This window comes from Podarcis tiliguerta (genome assembly GCF_965153285.1).
Source record: "Podarcis tiliguerta genome assembly, chromosome: 6".
In the NCBI taxonomy this organism is placed as follows: domain Eukaryota; kingdom Metazoa; phylum Chordata; class Lepidosauria; order Squamata; family Lacertidae; genus Podarcis; species Podarcis tiliguerta.
Genome location: NC_139539.1, coordinates 17992219 through 18013241, shown reverse-complemented (window position 1 = coordinate 18013241; position 21023 = coordinate 17992219). Strand labels below are relative to the sequence as shown.

At 43.5% G+C, this 21023-nt stretch overlaps 1 protein-coding gene across 7 annotated transcripts in view; it reads right to left on the bottom strand.

The window, feature by feature from the left end:
• The window catches only part of NFATC2 (nuclear factor of activated T cells 2), a gene marked incomplete at its 3' end in the record, with an annotated part of 139613 nt that overhangs the window by 69583 nt on the left and 49007 nt on the right, over positions 1-21023 (bottom strand). For all 7 annotated transcript variants that reach the window (XM_083446829.1, XM_083446830.1, XM_083446832.1 and 4 more), the window contains exon 6: positions 4259-4399. In XM_083446829.1, coding sequence (XP_083302955.1) covers positions 4259-4399 — 141 coding nt within the window. The remainder of the gene's footprint in view (positions 1-4258; positions 4400-21023) is intronic.

The following is a 21023-nucleotide window of genomic DNA, read 5'->3' as shown; positions in this document are numbered from 1 at the left end:
AGATTGAATTCATTTGAGATTTTCACTACCCACATGACTTTTCCGTAACTAAGCTATCCACTTACACAGAAGCCTGTTCTGTCACTTTCCTGTGAGTCCAAGTAACAAAACCCAGGATAGAGCTGTGCAGATAGGAGAAGCCGCAGTTCTCAAGGCTGGCTCCAGGTTTGAGACCCATGCCAGCACAGGGTTCTCTGCTGTGTCTACACTGGTGGGCCTTTTGGTTGGCCAACCTGCTTGCAATAGAGGATCAGTGCTGTGAGATGTGCCAAGTACAGTGGTACCTCTGTTTTCAAACATAATCCGTTCCGGAAGACCGTTCAAGTTCTGAAACTTTCGAAAACCGAAAACTCAATAGCTGACAGCTAGGCCTCGGGATCTTGCACTCAGCAGAAGCCACGTGGCATGTTCGACTTCCGAGGCATGTTTGAAAACTGAAGCATTTACTTCCAGGTTTATGGCGATCGAAAACCAAAATGTTCGTCAAAAGAGACGTTCAAAAACTGAGGTACTTCTGTAGCTGCAAACTGCCTACCATTGTGACTGCCCATCATCAGGGCCGGATTTAGGTTTGATGAGGCCCTAAGCTACTGAAGGTAATGAGGCCCTTTATGTGTCCAGCTGTCCTTTGTCAACAACAAATTTTCACTGTTTTGTGTGTGTTGAATATATATGTTAATTTATGGACCTAATAGGTATCTAAAACCATTTGCACATAGCAAATAGGAGCCTACATGCACCTCTTTACTTCCTCCCACATAAATTAACAGACAATCCTATAAGGGGCTATAACCCGAATTCACAATCAAGGGTAAATTCTGCAGCCTAGCTCTGGTAATAGTGGCCTGACCCTTGGAGGAGGGAGGCTGCAAGGCATGCAATGTACTTCATTCAAAAATATGCAGCATCCCCCAGAGGACTTTGCAGTATATAAGACCACTGCCCACATTATAATCACTGCTTTTTTCCTTTTTGCTTAGTGTTAACTAAGCAGCGTGGCTGGTCTGGTCTTGTGATGAGTGAAAGTACAGCTAGGGTGTACATGTCCCCATGAGTCATCAAAGTGAAATGGAGAGATAAGCAAGCATGCTTTCCCCTCCAAGTGCTGGCATACTTTCTTCTTTCTTTCATAAAAATGTGGGCCTTTTCTTAGCCTCAGCCATCTGAAAGAGGAAATTAGCAGTGACAGTGTCACCAAGAAGGAGGATGCACAATCCACTCACAGTGGGTTTATTGTGGCTTTGCTTGCCCTCAGAGCTGCTCATCAGCATTCTGGTAGGAAACATGCAAGCTAAGTCAAACTGTGCTGCTAAGAAAAGTTGCCATGGACAGCTCTAAATCTGCCTGTATTTGAATGAACTAGCATTAAGTGCTCTACCTGTGCAGAAGCTCCAATTGTAAGACTTTTGAAAATGGTGCTTCCAAGTATAAAGGACATCCTTCTGCTGCCGGGGTTTGCAAACAAGACACACCTCATATTATGCATCTAGTCTGGTGAAGGAGAAGGGTGGTGGGTAGATCATCTTAGAGCATGACACATTCTTTTCTGAACACAAAGATACAGAAGTGCCTAAAGGACTGGCTGCTTCTTAAGGATGGTCACTCTGGATGATGTGAAGGACACCACTTGAGAAGGCACCCCTAAGAGCATAAGAAGAGCCCTGCTAGATCATCAGTCAGAAGCCTTCAGGAAGCACACAAGAAGGGCTTGAAGGCAACTGCCATATCTTGCTGCTGCTCTCCAAAAACTGGTGTTGACTGCAGGAGGCGATCATTATGGGTGCATCCAATTGATGTGTGAATGCTGACGTGCAGGTCCTTTTGGACCTGGAAGAGGGAGGAATGGAGATGGAATGGAGTGGAACACGTTCTGCTGATGCACATGGGGGCTAGGCATGGAACCCCCCGTGTGAAATGGTTGATGCCTGTAGTATATTGCTTCTGCAGCAGCAGCAGCAGCACATCTTTCTGTTTCTGTGATGCAGGATTTTGAGAGAGCTAAAGAACTAACACTCCAAAGGCTGAGAGATACCAAGAGGCAATCATGGACTGCTGAGATCAAGACTTATCAATCTAATACATTGTATGCTTCCTTCATTTCATTGTACAGTGGTACCTTGGGTTAAGTACTTGATTCGTTCCGGAGTTCTGTTCTTAACCTGAAACTGTTCTTAACCTGAAGCACCACTTTAGCTAATGGGGCCTCCTGCTGCCGCTGCGCCGCTGGAGCACGATTTCTGTTCTCATCCTGAAGCAAAGTTCTTAACCCGAGGTACTATTTCTGGGTTAGTGGAGTCTGTAACCTGAAGTGTATGTAACCTGAAGCGTATGTAACCCGAGGTACCACTGTATTAATCCCTGCCAAGCTATCTGGTAGATGTTAAAAGGAGGGTAGCCTATACGCCGGCAAGACTAAACATCCTTCCATGAGAAGATTGGATGGGCTGACATAAAGGAGATTCTAAGGAGGACAGAGTTTGTGGCTGCAACTCTATGTCAATAGAAGTCGCAACTCATGTACTCCTTGAATGTCCTCTTTATCTTAGAAACAACTACATCCACCCACTGTTAAGATCGCAGAAGGGAAGGCCATCTCCTGCAAAGCCCTGCTTTCTGTTGTCTGATGCAGAGACGTATATATCCTTTAGAACATCCAAATTTCTTGCTAAGGCTCTACAAATTCATGTAACGAAACTTAAAAGGGGTATAGGAAATGATTTATCCTCTAAAGGTCAGGGAGTAGAAATGTAAACCACAATTAGTAGCAGTATTGTGGTTGTTATTATTTTTATGTGTGTAATGGCTGTTTTCCCCAGTAGTGATGTATGGAAGTGAGAGCTGGACCGTAAAGAGGGCTGATCACCGAAGAATTGATGCTTTTGAATTATGGTGCTGGAGGAGACTCTTGAGAGTCCCATGGACTGCAAGAAGACCAAACCTATCCATTCTGAAGAAAATCAGCCCTGAGTGCTCACTGGAAGGACAGATCGTGAAGCTGAGTCTCCAATACTTTGGCCACCTCATGAGAAGAGAAGACTCCCTGGAAAAGACCCTGATGTTGGGAAAGATTGAGGGCACAAGGAGAAGGGGATGACAGAGGACAAGATGGTTAGACAGTGTTGTTGAAGCTACCAGCATGAGTTTGACCAAACTGCGGGAGGCAGTGGAAGACAGGAGTGCCTGGCGTCCATGGGGTCATGAAGAATCAGACACGACTAAACGACTAAACAACAACAACAATGGCTGTTTGCTAAAACACAATAAACTGAACCGAACAGAACTTTCTGTAATGCTTTAATAGTGTGGCGTTCCATAAAGGACCAGGGCATTGCAGCATATTGAGCGGCAAGGCTTAGGCTTAGCTCTGCCTTGTAGCTCAATTAATTCATGTTTGCAAACTGCTGGTCACTTGTGGTGAGTAAAAATCAACTCCAAGGCACCAAACAGAGGGAAGCAGATGAGAGATGTTTCTTCCTCACTTCTCCCTCCCTGACCCTCAGTATTCCACAAATGGCTAAGATGAGTATGCATGGGCTACTTTACTGTGGGCTAACAGACTTTGTGGACCTTTGCAAAGCCACCTTAAGCAAACACTATAAGGGACCTCCTAATTCAGGCAAGAAAGCCAGCAGCCTTCATTATGTGTGCACTTCTGTGCATGCACACTGGCCAACACAGGCACAATGAGGCTTTCAACTCCCACCACCACCATCAAATAGCAGCTCCTGTGCAGCCCCAGAGGCTTCTTCTTGTAAGTTTCAGAACCAGCTTACAATGTAGCAAACCGGGGCTGGCTGGCTGCTGCTTTAAACAATAATGACAAAAGAAGGTTCAAAGCGCCAATTGCATGAGGTGCTTGTGGCACGTCTCTGAAGGGGAAGCCGGTCCCTGAGAGATTGCAAAGCGGGTGGCAGCTATTACTAACTAGCTCCAAAATGAGTCAGAGCTTTAAGGGTCAGCCTTAACTGCTTTATAATTGCATGTGAATGAAATGTGCTGTATTCTTATTAGTCATCACCATTGTTTGAACCTGTGTGATGTTTGGCTAGGGAAAACAATGAGTCCACGCTAAAGATTTTTGTTTTGTTTTTTGAGGTCAGGTATGATTCAGGTCAGAAATCAAAGCGTTGCTGTGTTCCAATAAAGTAATTCATTTCTGGTTATGCTGGCCCTGTTTGAATGACCGTTTGACCAGTCCTGTAAGACATGGTTCTCCTTCATCAGCCTAATTAGAAAAATAATACAACGAACAGCATACCTGGTGTCTTCTCTGTGAATATAACCTTAGATTCTGCAGTAAAATTCTGGCCCGTCAGGATCATCTGTTGTCCACCATATACTAAGCAACTGTCAACATCTTGAGTCTCGACCATCGGAAGTTCATGAGCAGAGCGTTGGGCTGTGGACAAAACAGAGACATGAATGAAACCAGATCTTTCTTTTCTTTCTTTTTTGCTAGGAACTTTCAAAACTACCAACAAGGTCTATTTTGTCACGGTTGCCATCCCCTCCCTGCCAAAGGAACTTCTCCACGAGTCTAAATTTAGGGCTGACAAGAAAAAAGAGAGGAGGAAAAATAAATTTATACTCAAAGCATTTTTATATGGAAATAATCAGGAGCTGGCTCCAGTGCCTCAGCTGCACTGGCCTTAATCCTTGTCCCTGACAAAGGAGAACTCGGCTGAATGAGCTGGAGTCAGCCCATGTCTATTTCCAAGCCAATGGCCAAATATTCAAGTGCAAGTACTCTACAACCCTGGAACTTTCAATATACCACCTGCAGATTGGATTCCAGTGGATACCCCTGAATTCCTTTAAAAAGAACTGAAGCGTAACTTGTTCCAAGCTGAAATATGAAGGCCTTGGAGCCATCTAGGCAGCAGGGAAGTGTCCATTGCTCATTACTTTGCCCTCCAGCTTATGTACACATACGTGTGTGTGTGTGTGCGCGCGCACCATTCCCTCTAATACTGGAACCATGATGGTGCCATGCCAATCATTTTGGAAGCAAAACACGTCTGCGCACAACAATCCAAATGATTAGGTATACCCATGAGAACCATGACCTTCCAAATTACAATCCCGTCCTATTCTCACCGCTCAGTAATTAAGAATTGCACATTATTATTATTATTGTCTGTGCCTCCCTTCATGCAAAGATCACAGGCCACAAAAATATACACCACAATAACAATAACAATAACAATAACAATAACAATAAGACCTCCAACCTTCTCCTCATCCTACCTCCCGATTCAGTATAGAGTTGGAGGGGTGGTGGGGAGGCACATACCGTTCCCTTAGCAACTGCCCTGCTTTCTTGGGGAGACCAAGCTCAGCACTGGGAACCACAGTTTCACAAGAATGTGTTAAATCAATGCACAAGACTCAGCAGAAGCACACAGCATCTGTCCACATAACCAAGCTCTCTTGTCATCAGAAGCAGAATAATGCAAGAGAGCTGCCATCTGAGAAATCTCCCCCCACAACTGCAACAGCTGGAAAGGATCAAGTACTCCCGTCTTTGACTGGTCCAGATGCATCTCTAGGGTAACTAAGTGACCCAGGAGTTCAGGACCTGAATTCAAACTCCTCCACATCTGTCCCATCCTACACTGAAGGTCTCTGGAGGGTTTTGTTCTGCAGTGTAACATCTCTTCATGCTAACTGCTTGTGCTTTTGGGGGTGGGTGGAGGTGGGGGGTGGAGAGAAAAGATTTATTCTGAAGGGTGATTAACCTTTACCTGACAGCCAATTCACACAGTCTCTCTGCTTGTGGGTGGATCTTTTATTTCCTCCTGCTTGTATCAAACAATTATCTGTCCATGGCCTCTCCAGTAGCCAACATGATGCCATCCAGCTGTTATGGGTTCCACTCCCGTCATCCCTGACCACTGGCCATGTGTTGGCTGGGACTCAAGGGAGATGGAGTCCAACACATCTGGCTACCTTTGGCATGAGGAGTCTTCCCACCAACACTCAGTCCACATTTCACAGATTCATAGTGGTGTGTAAAAAATGTGGCTTGCCTTTGCGGTTAACAAGTCATGTGACCTACCTTTTCATAAAGAGCTTTTTTTAAAAAAAGAAGCAGCAAGCAAGCCAAACCATAGGCAGGAAATGAAGACTAGGCTGTATGCAGAGCGGTGGAGTTGATGGGTTTCAAGCTACTTTCAGTGGCTAATGAAAAAACTACAATAGGCTATACCTTTTGAGGGTTGACCCCACATATTCATGGTGCATATTCTGTTTGGAAGCTGATACGACTGGTCCACCTACAGATGGGGAGGGGAACTGGTGGCCCTCTGAACATTGCTGGAGAAGAAGTCCCATCATTCCTGACCATTCTGGATAGAGCTGATGGGATTTGGAGTTCAACAACATCTTGAAGGGCACAGGTTCCCTACTCCTGGTCTAGACCATGGCTGTCTCATCTGAACGGCATCACCTTTCCAAAGATCGCAGGTAGAGGTCCTCCAACCCAGCTGCCTGAGATATTTTTAACAGGGAAAACCAGGGATCAAGCCTTCCTCATGCAAGGCACCTGTACAACCACTGAGCTACCCTACTCATCTGTGTCTGCTGAAACAATCTTGCTGCAATTCTATAAGCTTGAACACGAAGAAGCCTTCCAAAGACTAGACCTTAAGAGATAAAATTCTACCAACAATAATGTAGAGGTGAACTTTGAAGAGTGGAGGTTCATCATGGCAGCCCCAAGGAGAGACCAAAAATACTGGCAGCTATTATGACGGTGATGATGTATACAGTGGTACCTCAGGTTAAGTACTTAATTCATTCTGGAAATCCGTTCTTAACCTGAAACTGTTCTTAACCTGAAGCACCACTTTAGCTAATGGGGTCTGCTGCTGCCGCCGCACAGCTGGAGCACGATTTCTGTTCTCATCCTGAAGCAAAGTTCTTAACCTGAAGCACTTTTTCTGGGTTAGTGGAGTCTGTAACCTGAAGCATATGTAACCTGAAGCATATGTAACCCGAGGTACCACTGTACTGTCCTTTGTCTGTAGATCACAGGGAGATTCACAGCATAAATTTTCAATATAAAATATCCATCCCCTCTATAGATTAGATTCACATGGAGAACAAACAGCAGCAATACAAAGCATAACAAATGGCTAGCATGAAGTAGTAACTCTATCAAAGGAAAGGAAAGAAGTATGCAGTTCTGGGCTGCATCAATAGGAGTATAGCATCTAGATCAAGGGAAGTAATAGTGCCACTGTATTCTGCTCTGGTCAGACCTCACCTGGAGTACTGTGTCCAGTTCTGGCCACCACAGTTCAAGAAGGACACTGACAAACTGGAACGTGTCCAGAGGAGGGCAACCAAAATGGTCAAAGGCCTGGAAACGATGCCTTTTGAGGAACGGCTAAGGGAGCTGGGCATGTTTAGCCTGGAGAAGAGGAGGTTAAGGGGTGATATGATAGCCATGTTCAAATATATAAAAGGATGTCACATAGAGGAGGGAGAAAGGTTGTTTTCTGCTGCTCCAGAGAAGCGGACACGGAGCAATGGATCCAAACTACAAGAAAGAAGATTCCACCTAAACATTAGGAAGAACTTCCTGACAGTAAGAGCTGTTCGACAGTGGAATTTGCTGCCAAGGAGTGTGGTGGAGTCTCCTTCTTTGGAGGTCTTTAAGCAGAGGCTTGACAACCATATGTCAGGAGTGCTCTGATGGTGTTTCCTGCTTGGCAGGGGGTTGGACTCGATGGCCCTTGTGGTCTATTCCAACTCTATGATTCTATTCTATGATTCTATGCGGCCTCTGCTTGATTATTTTTCACATTCTCCGACTTCCTCTGTGCTAAACTGTCACAAAGAAACTTGAAAGCCTTGTTATTGCCTCTGTCACTTGCCAGAGACTATGCGTCCATCAGTTACCCCGAAGATCTGGCCAATTATGTCATTGCTTCTGATCTGAAAAAAAATAATTATGGATCTCTGCTCCCCTGTAAACTGACTTTCAGAAAACTAGCAGAATGTCTATTAATTCTCAGTGGGTTGTGGATTTCTAAGAGCCATTCACTGGATCATTAAAAAATTACTTCCAACAGTACTTTTCAAAGCAGAGTTCTGCACTTATCACAATTAATCATTCATGCAATTTTAGGTGTGTTTTTTTAAAATAAAATAAATTAAAAATCGAGGAGCTCACAGTTTATTATTCACCCAGCTGGCTCACAAGGCTGCCAGTTAAGAGCATACATTGAGATTACTTTCACAGAAGTTGCTTATTTCTTCCACATGGCTTATATGATTAATCACTCTTTGTAAACAGTCAAGATCCTGATGAGTTCATAATTGGATTTACCACTAACAGGAGATTTATGGTTCTGAAAACTCAAGAGTAAATGATATCTAGCAATAAATAAATAAACCCAACTACAGCATTCAAAAGAAAACAAGCTTAAAGGTTGTCTTTGAGAGCATTTCAGCTGTATTGGTCCTGAGAGTGGACATTTCCAAAGGGAGTTTCAATGTAGCTTGACAAATGTGCTTTGAATATATACATTCTGATACAAAGCCTTCAGTTTAGCTAATAGAATAGTTCCCAGATTCCAGCTTACAGTTTATCCAGAATTCCTTCCATTCAAGGAGATGGTGTTCAACCTATTTTGGATGGAGTTACGCTCCCCAGTAGGATCAGCTTTGCACCTGGGAATATTCCTGGATTCAGCTTTGTCCCTAGAGAGCCAAGTATCTTCACCTTGGGCTAGTATGTCAGTTACAATCTCTCTTGGATGGGGACCACAGCTATCATGAAGTAGTGACCTCCCATCCAGAATCCTGCAGTACATTATACGGTGGTACCTTGGCTCTCGAACGGCTTAGTTGACGAACAAATTGGCCCCCGAACATCGAAAACCCAGAAGTAAGTGTTCCGGTTTTTGAACATTTTTCGGAAGTGAACATCCAACATGGCTTCCGCTTGAGTGCAGGAAGCTCCTGCAGCCAATCGGAAGTCACGCCTTGGTTTTCGAACGTTTCAGAAGTCAAACGGTACTTTCGGAAAGGATTACATTTCAGAACTGTATGTGGAACTGCCCTTGAAGACAGCTAGTTAATAATGAATCACCCCACCTTTGAAAGAGCTCCACAGCTCTCTGCTACCAAGCTTAATTTAAGGTGCTGGTATTTATCTGTGAAGGGACGCAAGTGGCGCTGTGGGTTAAACCACAGAGCCTAGGGCTTGCCGATCAGAAAGTTGGCGGTGCGAATCCCCGTGATGGGGTGAGCTCCCATTGTTTGGTCCCTGCTCCTGACAACCTAGCAGTTCGAAAGCACGTCAAAGTGCAAGTAGAAAGTAAACGGCTTTTCCGTGCGCTGCTCTGGTTTGCCAGAAGCAGCTTAGTCATGCTGGCCACATGACCCGGAAGCTGTTCGCTGGCTCCCTCAGCCAATAAAGCGAGATGAGTGCTGCAACCCCAGAGTTGGCCATGACTGGACCTAATGGTCAGGGGTCCATTTACCTTTATCTTTAAAGCCCTAAATGGCTTGACACCCAGGTACTCAAACAAAAATCTGCCTGGGGTTCTAAAGAGTTCCTTTTATGCAGAAAAGATAGCAGCATGGGCAATTGTGGGCCACCTTATGCAGAGAGAGTTCCAAAATGGAGGACCACATCCAAAAGTTTGAATATTTTAGGCTGCAATCCAACACACACTTATCTGAGAGTAAGCTTCCATTGAACTCACTGAGACTTGCTTCTTAGTAGACACACAAAGGACTGCACCCTTATTCAGGTATTCCTTTGTATTATTATGATTTTTGCATTATAGTTTTATTAATGTTAAGTATTTTAGTGTCTTATGAAGAATGGCATTACAGTGGTACCTCGGGTTAAGAACTTAATTAGTTCCGGAGGTCCATTCTTAACCTGAACCTGTTCTTTACCTGAAGCACTACTTTAGCTAATGGGGCCTCCAGCTGCTGCTGCGCCGCCGGAGAACAATTTTTGTTCTCATCCTGAAGCAAAGTTCTTAACCTGAGGTACTATTTCTGGGTTAGCGGAGTTTGTAACCTGAAGCGTCTGTAACCTGAAGCGTCTGTAATCCCAATTACCACTGTATAGGAAACACATATATTCCAAAAGTATGCCGAATAGATCATTCCAAGAACAGCAACATACAAAAATATGATCAATAGCAGCATATAAACATGTGCTTAATAAAGTAAAATATGTGTGGAGCCTGCGAGCTACAACAAAAAGCAGGTGACCAAGTGAATATGCCTTATGGCACAACATATCATTGTTTACCATGAAGTAAATATTATTACTTCTTCAATATTACAGCCTAATCTGAGATTGCCTCCACTGACCAAGTCAGACTATTGGTTGACTGGCCCAATATTGGCTATGTTGACCAGCAACATCCCCGATGGATTAAATTAGAGGTGGTTCTACCTGAAACCTCTTTGAGCATGAGATGCAAGAGACTGGACCTGGGGTCTTTTCTAGGCAAAGTACATCTCTACCACTGAGTCACAGCCTCTTTGAGAATATAAAATAAACTTAAGAGGTCCAACCAAGGCAAATGATTTATTCAACTTCTCTGAAATCTTCAAAATAGAAACACATTTGTTTTTTTAAAATATCTAGTAAAAAAGGGACAAACAACATTATGGGCATTTCTAAACTGCCTTAGTCCAAGGAAGGCATAGGGAAACTCGGCCCTCCAGAAGTTTTGAGACTACAACTCCCATCATCCCTGACCACTGGTCCTGTTAGATAGGGATGATAGGAGTTGTAGTCCCAAAACATCTGGAGGGCCGAGTTTGCCTATGCCTGGTCTAAGGTGCTGTTCTCACTTCTTGTATTATTATCATCCTTATTATTAAATTTAATGTGTATGCTGTCCTTTATCCAAAGATCCCAGGGCAGATCACAACAGAAAAATACAAAATGAGAATACAGAATACCAAGGGCTGGGTTTCTGCACTCTCCCCTAAAGCCAATTAGTCAGCCAGTCTCATTTATTTGCTTGGGCCCATCATTCATTGTCAAACAAGGGAACAAATCTCAGCCTTGCAATACTGCAAACAATGTATAATCTACAAACGAAAGCATAAAACCAGCTATAAATGTTTACAGTGTGTAAAACAAGCAAATAAAAAAATATAATGAAAGGTGATGAGCTGTAATACCTAACCACATTTTGTGCAACCAATTTATTTCTACTCTTTTTGCACTGCCAACACAAAGAGAGCTACTTCATGAGTCACATGTGTCCCTAGCCATAAGAAGGGAATACTCTTCCACTACCTTTTCCAGTGTTAGGAATTCCTGTCTGGAAATTCTGCTTAAAAACCTTGTGTGGGAAAGTGCAACAGATTGTGAACAAAATCCTTTACTTCCTGAAGGCCACAAATCCTAAGGCTGTGTACACACCAGAGTGTTACTGTGCACGTGGCTCGCACAAATCTGATTTTTCCATGTGTGCCTTTGTACTCATTCATCCACACATAAGCACTTTCAATTGAACTCAATCTCAGTGCTTCCCATCCACAATGGTGGACAATAAAAATAAAAATAAAATAAAATTTGGATTTGATATCCCGCCTTTCACTCCCCTTCAGGAGTCTCAAAGCGGCTAACATTCTCCTTTCCCTTCCTCCCCCACAACAAACACTCTGAGGCTGGGGCTGAGAGACTTCAAAGAAGTGTGACTGGCCCAAGGTCACCCAGCAGCTGCATGTAGAGGAGCGGAGACGCGAACCCGGTTCCCCAGATTATGAGACTACCGCTCTTAACCACTACACCACAGGTATTTGTGCTATGTTCCTTCCCCTCAGTTACTAGTTCTAGGGTTGCCAAATTTCAAAAAGTTGTTTTTTTTAGCAAATTTGATGAGTTTTTTATCTCTCAAAATCTCTTTTTTTTAATGAAGTTTTTGAGCTATTGTTGAGGGAAATCGGCAAAAAACCAACACTTCCGACTTGGGTTGCTATACGCCCAGGTTTCCCTGGACATTTTTACTGAATTTTGGAAATTCCGCCTGGACATTATTTTCGACCGATAAATCCCAGATGTATGGCAGCCCTGCTAGTTCTCTACCACCTGAGTTACAGAAACATGAGCTCTATTGTGGGCATGTGTACAGGCATCTGTTTACCTGTTTAAAAAGAAAGCCGAGTCACACAACAGAACATCCATTCAAGTAATTTGAGATTTTATCATGGACATTCCACCCCCTCCCTTACTCCAGTATCAGTGGATCAGGAAAATATTAGTTACAGGTAGGTAGCCGTGTTGGTCTGCCATAGTCGAAATAAAAATAAAAAAAATTCCTTCCAGTAGCACCTTAGAGACCAACTAGGTTTGTTATTGGTATCTGAAGAAGTGTGCATACCAATAGCAAACTTAGTTGGTCTCTAAGGTGCTACTGGAAGGAAAATGTTAGTTAAATGAGAGGAAATGCGGGCTGCCACTTGGGTTAGGACAATGTGTGGATGTCGCAAAGAACATTTACCCATCAGATGCATCAAATCCACTTTAAACTACCATGAGTACCAGCCCAAAGTAGCTGGAAGCTCCATGAACGCAGGAGGAACATGTCCATTTTGTTGCCACTGTTACCTTGTAACCATTATGTCTTAATCTGCTATCACAGGGAGTGTCTAACTGTGGTTGTTGGAGCAGGTATGTGTGTGTTATGTGTTTGTTGAATCTTATCTGTTGACAATGTGATGTGGAAATTGCCTTCTGATTGTTGGTGTGTATTTAAATTTGGTTTTATGTGTCTTGTTTGGAAAAAAAATGAGGGCCACCCACCCTGAAGCTTCTATTTTAAACTGTATTTTTAGATTCCAAATTTGGACGGACGGAAAGATATGAAAAGGAATGAGAGTCTGTCGTTAGCCTCCTTGGCGTTCTCGTGTACGGAAGGGAGTAACGCAAACATATACCTTGGTATCATTCGGACCAAGCTTGTTTTCTTTTGTATGCTCTATTAAATTAATCCCCAGTAAATTCACCGTTTCTAAAGCCCAGGATAGGTGAAATGTAGGCAGTAATTTCACACTGCTCCTTCTCTTCCCCTCAGGGGCTGGCACTCCATAAAGCAGACCAACAGCTACTGTAGTTTATGAGCTCTGTATAAACATAACACTGTTGACTTATCCCGTTGGGGTGTTTACTTTCAATAGCAACAGCCACTGACATAATGCAGGAAAGAAAATGCTAGGCGAAACACTCACTCTTGCCTTGAAACAGCATGTCAACTCTGCTAATGGCACTGGGGGTGTGGGGGGGGGGTTCTTTCTGTATTTTATTTGACCGCCTGCAAATCAAGATGTTACGGGTTGTCCGTGCCAAAAATTACATTATGGCCAGCAGTGGAAGAGAAACAAAAAAGGGAACTGCGGTTATCAGGATCTCCACTGAGTTTTGTTTCCTGAGCCTCAGAACTGCAAGAGAAAGGGGCCAAAATAGGGAAGCAAAATAATTTGGCTTAATGGGGGGAGAACCAGGAAGGCTAGGACACATAAGCCAGTCAACCTGCTAGGTTGCTTCAAGAGCAAGTTCACCAGCAATATTTTTGACTCAGTGTCAAGGAAATGCCATAGGGAAGTTCACATGCTTGGTGTGATGGCAGTGTCCAGGGCTTGGTGTAACTGCAGCAACAAGTAGACTGTATACATTTATGCAGCCTGTGTACATTTATACAAATTTACACGATCCCTCCTTTTTTCTATGCTTCTCACAGAAACAGGGAAAGAGCTATGTGTCCCAAGCAGGGATGGAGGAAAAATGCAATTCAATTCACATTTAAGGTTGAATTTATTGAGCCTGCTGTTTCCAAAGCAACATGAGAACCAAAGCTCAACCAACTTTCAGAAGTCACACTTATTTCTATTTTGTGATGCAGTTCTTCAATCAACATTTACAAAAACGCATATATAACAGGGAAATGTGTATAGAAATGAATGTTATGAGAAAGCGCTTACAAAAATGAGTAGATTAGTCAAAACTGAAGACAAAAATGTATTATTAGGAGAAACTTGCATTAAAAATGCCAGTAGAAACCTGAATTTAAGATTGGGAAAATGAGAAACTGAGATAGCCGAAATGGACCGATCTTTACATTCCTATCCCTGGCTACCCTTATGGGTACCGTTCTGGATTTTGAGATTTCATCAGGCATTGTCCACATACTTTAAAGCACATCCTTACCCTTAAAGATTAGAAATGTGCTTTAAAAACAAACAGGTAAAGATTTAGATTCTCAGGGAAGTAGTTTCTGTAGCCAATGTTGCATATTTTGCATTCTCATAGCATGCCCAAAGCCCTGGCAATACCCATCTGATGCTGCTAAAGTCAGTAGTCGCAAAATCTAATAGGGAATGGCAGCAATCACGAAGGCTGCATTTCTGGATATTATTACTAGTAGCAGCTCTCAATGATCCTGAGGCTTGATGGAGTAGGAGAAATTCTTAACATGAAGGTAGGCTGCCACAAAGCTCCTGAATCTAGCATTGAATTTGGCTTATGGAAGCAGAGTCTCTCCAGTTTGTAAATGGAACATCTAGCCCACATCTAGAAGTGAAGAGAGTGTTTGTCAACATTAGTTGGTGAAGGACTAGAAATTAATCATGGAGGTGTGTACTAAGAAGAGAATGAGAACCCTATTGGATCAGACCGAAGGTCATCTCATTCAACACCCTATTTTCAGCAGTGGCTACTCAGATGCTTCCAAGAAATGGCAAGAACATGAAGGCAAGAAGAGCCTCCTGGGGTTGTCATCAGCCGCACGCCCTTCCAACTCCTGACATTCAGAAGCAGCAGACACACGGAGCTTCCATTTAAGCTACTGCACCGCCAGCTGCAAAAAAATCTGGTTGCTATTTCCTGCTCTTGGCACTTTAGAGAAACTGGCCGCTGGTGATATTATTTATTCATACCTGACTGCAGTGGACTGGAAATTTTTATGGCAATCCGACTCTGGCTTCTGTATTGCAACGATTGATAAAACCTATCAATTTGTATTGCGTTTTAATAACGTATATCGCAATACATTTAAAATGTTACAACGTTACCACTACTGAAATCAATTCTTATATTTGGAGCATTATTATTTGCTTTGAAATGAACTGGTGTTAGACTGTTGATTGTCATAATGCATCAATATATAGTCTTGTTCTTGTATTGCGAGCTGCTTTAGGTCAACAAAGATGTCCCTAGCATAACACACTAACCAGTGATCTACCAGGATTTAGATTATGCATGGATTTAGGGATGGCTACAGCTGCAGTCTCAGTCTGTATCAGCGCCCCCCCCCCTTTGCTTGGTTTTATTATTATTATTTTAATCCCAGCCTTACCCTATGCAACATGTTCAGTGACAGGTATGGTTAGACTGAGATTGTGTGAGTCATTGCCACATTTTGTGGCTGTGAATTCCATATTGCCAAGGGCAGTTGCTCTATCCTAGGTGTCAGGGAACTGCCATCAGAGCGGGAGGCGGAGAGGAGGCTCCAGGACGATGGTGGAGAGGGTCCCAGTAGGGGGAGAGGTAGCCCATCCGCTGGGGAAGGAAATCAGCGTAACACCAGTGGAGAAGGGGGGCAGATGGGGGAATCGGAGAGGTGGCTCCAGGACTCTTCGCAGGAAACCAGCGAAGAGGGCGCGAGTACTCCGTTGCCCACACCCACTTTGCGCAGAAAACTTCCGCGCAGGCAAAGGGGGAGGAGACTGGGCGTCAAACAGCTTCTATGCTGGAAGAGGTTTAAGAAACGCCCACTGACGGATTCTGCCAGCGACTGAGGCAGCCACGGAACTTGAGGCTGTCCAGACAGAAAGGGTTCAACCAGGCAACCTAGCCAGGAGTAACGGCAACTTACGCACGAGCAACCCCTAGAACCATTACACTAGGGTTGCCATATTTCAAAAAGTTGTTGAGCTTTTTGGACAAAGTCTCCAAAAATATTCGGACATTTTCTCAGACATTTTGCCCGCTTTACGAAAAATCCACCCGGACACCACTTTCTCACCAATTGGAAACCTTTCTTTCCTTCTTTTGGTTTCTGCAAGAGCCCAAATATTGCAACTGTAATAAATTATGCAAATAATAAAATGGGTAGGCATTTGCTTCACTTATTCCAAGCAGAATTTGGGTGCACTTCATGAAGATATTGCTGACACCCTAACTGTAACATCACAAACATCTAAAACCAGTATCTCTTTTCAGCCTTTCTCAGGAAGACATGTAAGTAGCAGTAAAGATAGATAAGAAGGGATCACTAAACCTGGTATCATTATTATTATTTAACAATAATGCTTGCAGAACACCAATGCTACCAAGAAGGAGATTAATAGCAGGCAGGGTTAACTATCAGAATGTCTTAGTGGACTCAATAAAGTACTTCCTCTTAAACCTTCATGGAAGTGATCTCTTGAGATTAAAACCCACTGTGTTATAACCATGCACCACCTTGGGTTTTTAAGTTTTATTCTGCTTGAATTCCTTGGCGATAGCAGTTACTGGAAGAGACAGAACCCCGGCAACTCCTCAAACAGGATGACCAGCAAGCAAAATGCAGCCTTGTATTTCACTATGTGCCGTACCCAACCCTTGATTCCTGTGTAGGCAATCACACCAGAATAAACCCAGAATAACTTTGTAGTTCATGTCAGACTTTTTTTTTATCCCTCCCACTTCCTGCTCATTCTAAACTCAAAGGGGGAAAGAAGCCCAACGAGACCCAAAGGCCTTTGTATCTTCTGTTAGCCAGATGACTGTCCAACTATTTAAAATGCATAAATGAAAACTATTATCGTTTCTAGTTCTAGTAAGATGCATTTTTAGAAGAAGGCAGCGTGCAAAGCTTTGGAAAGACTAGTGAAAGGCTTAACCAATATCTACTTTTATTTCTGAATCTTTAGGAAATGCCACTTCTAAACTCCACCTCACTCTGGCCACCACTGGTACCAGACAAGCTAGAAATATTCATTTTAATAGTAAAAGCAAAGTTCCTGAAGAAGCTTTTCCTAGAATATTACTCAGTTTTCCTAGAATATTACTCAGTTATTTTACTTACTTACTTACCGGTACTTACTTACTTACTTATTGCTATTGCTATTGTTACTGTCATCGTTATTATTATACTAGAAGAAGAGTTTGGATTTGATATCCGGCCTTTCACTCCCTTTAAGGAGTCTCAAAGCGGCTAACATTCTCCTTTCCCTTCCTCCCCCACAACAAACACTCTGTGAGGTGAGTGGGGCTGAGAGACTTCAGAGAAGTGTGACTGGCCCAAGGTCACCCAGCAGCTGCATGTGGAGGAGCGGGGAATCGAACCCGGTTCACCAGATTACGAGACTACCGCTCTTAACCACTACACCACACTGGCTAATTCATACCCTGCCTTTTTCCCTGATGGGACTCAGACTATACTACTCTTCCTGCCACTATGCCAGTCTTTACAACTCTCCCTATCACAAGAGATTAAAGATTGAGTTCAGAAAGAACCATGAAAACAAAATGTGTTTGTGAAAAGTAAGCCTATTTGCATTTATTCCACTGATCTGCATCATTCGTTTTCAGCATAGGTTCCTAGATACAAAGTCTTTATGAGCGTAGCCATAACAAAGGTTTTATTAGAGCAGCTGTAATATTAAAATAATGCATTTTTTAAAAGCGAGAGGTACGCTTTTCAGAGTTCACTGGAGAAGCTACTGAAAATGCAGAGTGTTCATAGCATGCTGCCTGAAAACGGCAGGCAGATTTATCTCCTGGGAGTCACAAGTATGGTTCTTTGCTACGCTTAAACTAGCCGCTAGCCTACTGTTGATAATCTATCCGCTAGCAAGAAAGCCATAGAAAGCCTGCCAAGATGAATGCATTCTTTAAACTGACTATTTCTTTCCACTGAATTTACAACTGCGCCACATATCGTTAATGCGGAATATCTAATTTTATGGGGAAACTGAGTTGGAGAGGAGGAACGAAACAAACAAACAAAAAAAGGAAACTTCCAAGGCAGCTAATTAAAAGGAAACAAAATATTTGACCAAAATTCATTGGCATAAACCAACTTTCTGAAGACTGGAGAAACGTCTAAATCACTCAAATGGACACTTTTCGGAAGTAAATATAATTTTGCCAAAATAATATTTATAATGAGAACAGGTTTACAGGAGAGAATAAAGCAACAACAGCTGGTTTATTGCCTTAAGGGGCTTCTACTTCTGCAACAGGGCTTTTCTCCTCTCTTCTACCTCCATGTGTCCTCATGCTCCCTAAAACTTGCTTGGGGAAGATGTCAGGAGAACCCCCACAACAGCGCATGGCAAGATGGGTGGGAGGTTTGCTCTGTCTGCCAATCTGACACACTTGCGCTGATGGAAACATCCAATATAGCACCATATCGAATTCTGCTCATATACAGTGGTACCTCTGGATAAGCACACCTCTGGTTGCATATCCTTCAGGTTACACACGCGGCAAACCCGGAAGTATTTTTCTGGGTTTTGCTGCACGCGCATGTGCAGAAGCGCTCTACCGCGCCACATGCATGCGCAGAACAGGCACCTCCAGTTGTGAATTCCTCAGGATCTGACCACAGCTCCGGAACGGATCCTGTGCACAACTGGAGGTACCACTGTAGTCGCATCGGACCAAGCCATGCTCAGAACAGACCCACTGAAACAAATGACGTTAAGTTAGTCATGAGTCTGAGTATGACTTAATTGGATGCAACCCTAAATTTTCTTAATTTTCTCCAATTAATATTAGTATTTTGTGTCCCTTAAGCATGCACAGACCCCATTAAGCTGCTTTGGGTCCCCCCCCCAAAAAAAAGATTTTTATTCTTTCACAAACCTTGGAGCTTCCTCTTCTAAGTGAGTGGTGCCATTAAGAGAAATGGTATATCTCAGCGATAGAGCATCTGCCAGAGGTGCCGAATTGTGCCAGTGGTTGGGGGGGGGCATCTTGCGTGCATGACGTCACATGTGCCATGCCCCTCCAACCCAGCCAGGTTGACTTGGTCTGCCATCTCTCCACACACCGCCAGCCGCCTTACCTTTGTGAAAGGGATGTGGCAGGGCAAAGACATTTGGCCCTGTTGTGTCTCTTGCAGAGGATGCACCAGGGCGAAGATGCTTCGCCCTGCTGTGTTCCTGGCAGAGATCGCCAAAACGCCTTCCAGGAAGGCACCCTGGCAATCATCAAAGGGTGCACAGGGCAAAGACATTTCGCCCTGCCATGTCACTGGGGATCCTCAAAAGGACAGGTTTTTCAGAGATTCAGATTGCAGCTTCAACAACATGTTGAAACAGGGAGCATCTCCAGTGCAGATGTGTCTCAGGGCAGGGATGGGGAGCCTGTGGCCATAAAATGTTGCTGGACTCCAGCTCTCATTAGTCCTAGCCAAGAAGGCCAGTCGTGGAAAACGATAAGAGTTACAGCCTAGTTACATTGAGAGGCTGCAGGTTCCCCACTTCTCCCTTAGGGGAAGGATTACATTACAATCAAAAGCCACAGAGTGGGTCTTTTAAGTAAACTTTCTCAGGCAGTTTATTGCTGCAGCATGGTTTTGTACACTACTGTGAGTCACACAATAAAAGAAGTGAAAATGGTTCGTTATGATTCTGTGAAATCCCCAAACCACTGAGAAAGCTCAGGTTGCTAACAATAAAGCATCACCGGATGAGCAAAGAGACTCAGAAGCGCAAGCCCTCCAAAAATGACTAAGAATCTCTGGATGTGCCAGAATGGAGGCCCTTCCACAGGTCCTATCCTGCGAAGACACCGAGCACCCTTCGTTCCTGATGCAAACCTCCTACACTGAAAGGATGATAGCTGGAAATGAGATCTCCGGTGGGATGAACATATGCTAGAGGGCCAAGAACATTTTCTCCATGGGAGATCTGCTGAGAGAGTATAGCCCACATTCGGCAGTCACTGAGACATCCAGTGGAAATCCCCTCTTCTCCAATGTGGGGCTTATCGAAGAGTGCAAAAGGGAAACTCCCACACCCCTCTCGTCGATCTCATGCGCTGCTTGTCCTGCTGTCTCTTGGAGTACTGCCCAAAAACAATCTGAATATGATGTGTTCAGAGTGAGAGTCATAACTATTGTCTCATTTTCAGACTTTCCAGATAATCAGGAGATCTTTGACAACTTGTATACCAAATCTCAGATTTCTATCTGTTCTGGAAGTACCTCCATAATTTCAATTGTACTCTAATAAGTCATGGGATTAGCAGCATCTTTCTGTTATTAATTTGTATAAAAGCTGCACCGCCTAATTCTAAACAGTAGGACATGTGAAAATAATCTAATGATCTTAGTGGACCCACAAGGTCAATGTGAATCAGCAGCGTGATGCAGCAGTAAAAAAAGTTAATGCTATTCTAGATTGCATCAACAGAAGTATAGTGTCGCGGTCAAGGGAAGTAACTCAATTCTGCATTGGTCACACCACATTTGGAGTACGGTGTCCAGTTCTGGGTGCCACAATTTAAGAAGGCTATTGAGAAGTTGGAAAGTGTGTAGGAGGGCAACCAAGATGATCAAAGGTCTGGAACCAAGACCTATGAGGAACAGTTGAGGGAGCTGGGTACGTTTAGCCTGGAAAAGAGGAGACTGAAAGGAGATACGATAGCCATCTTCAAATATCTTAAGGGCAAGCTTGTTTTCTCCTGCTCCAGAGGATAGAACCCAAACCAATGGCTTCAAGTTACAAGAAATGAGATTCCGACTAAACATCAGGAAGAACTTTGTGACAGTAAGAGCAACAGTGGAACACACTCCCTCAGAAGGTGGTGGACTCACCTTCATTGGAGGATTTTAAGCTAGATGGCCATCTGTTATGGATGCTTGAGATTCCTGCATTACAAGGTGTTGGGAGTAGATGACTCTCAGGGTCCCTTCCAACTCTGTGATTCTATTATTTTTTATTCCATGTCTACTGAAAAGTAAGGGCCAAACTACAAATCCCATTCTACTAGTGTCAATTCATGTGCTAGTGCAACTATTTAGTTGAATACTACCTCA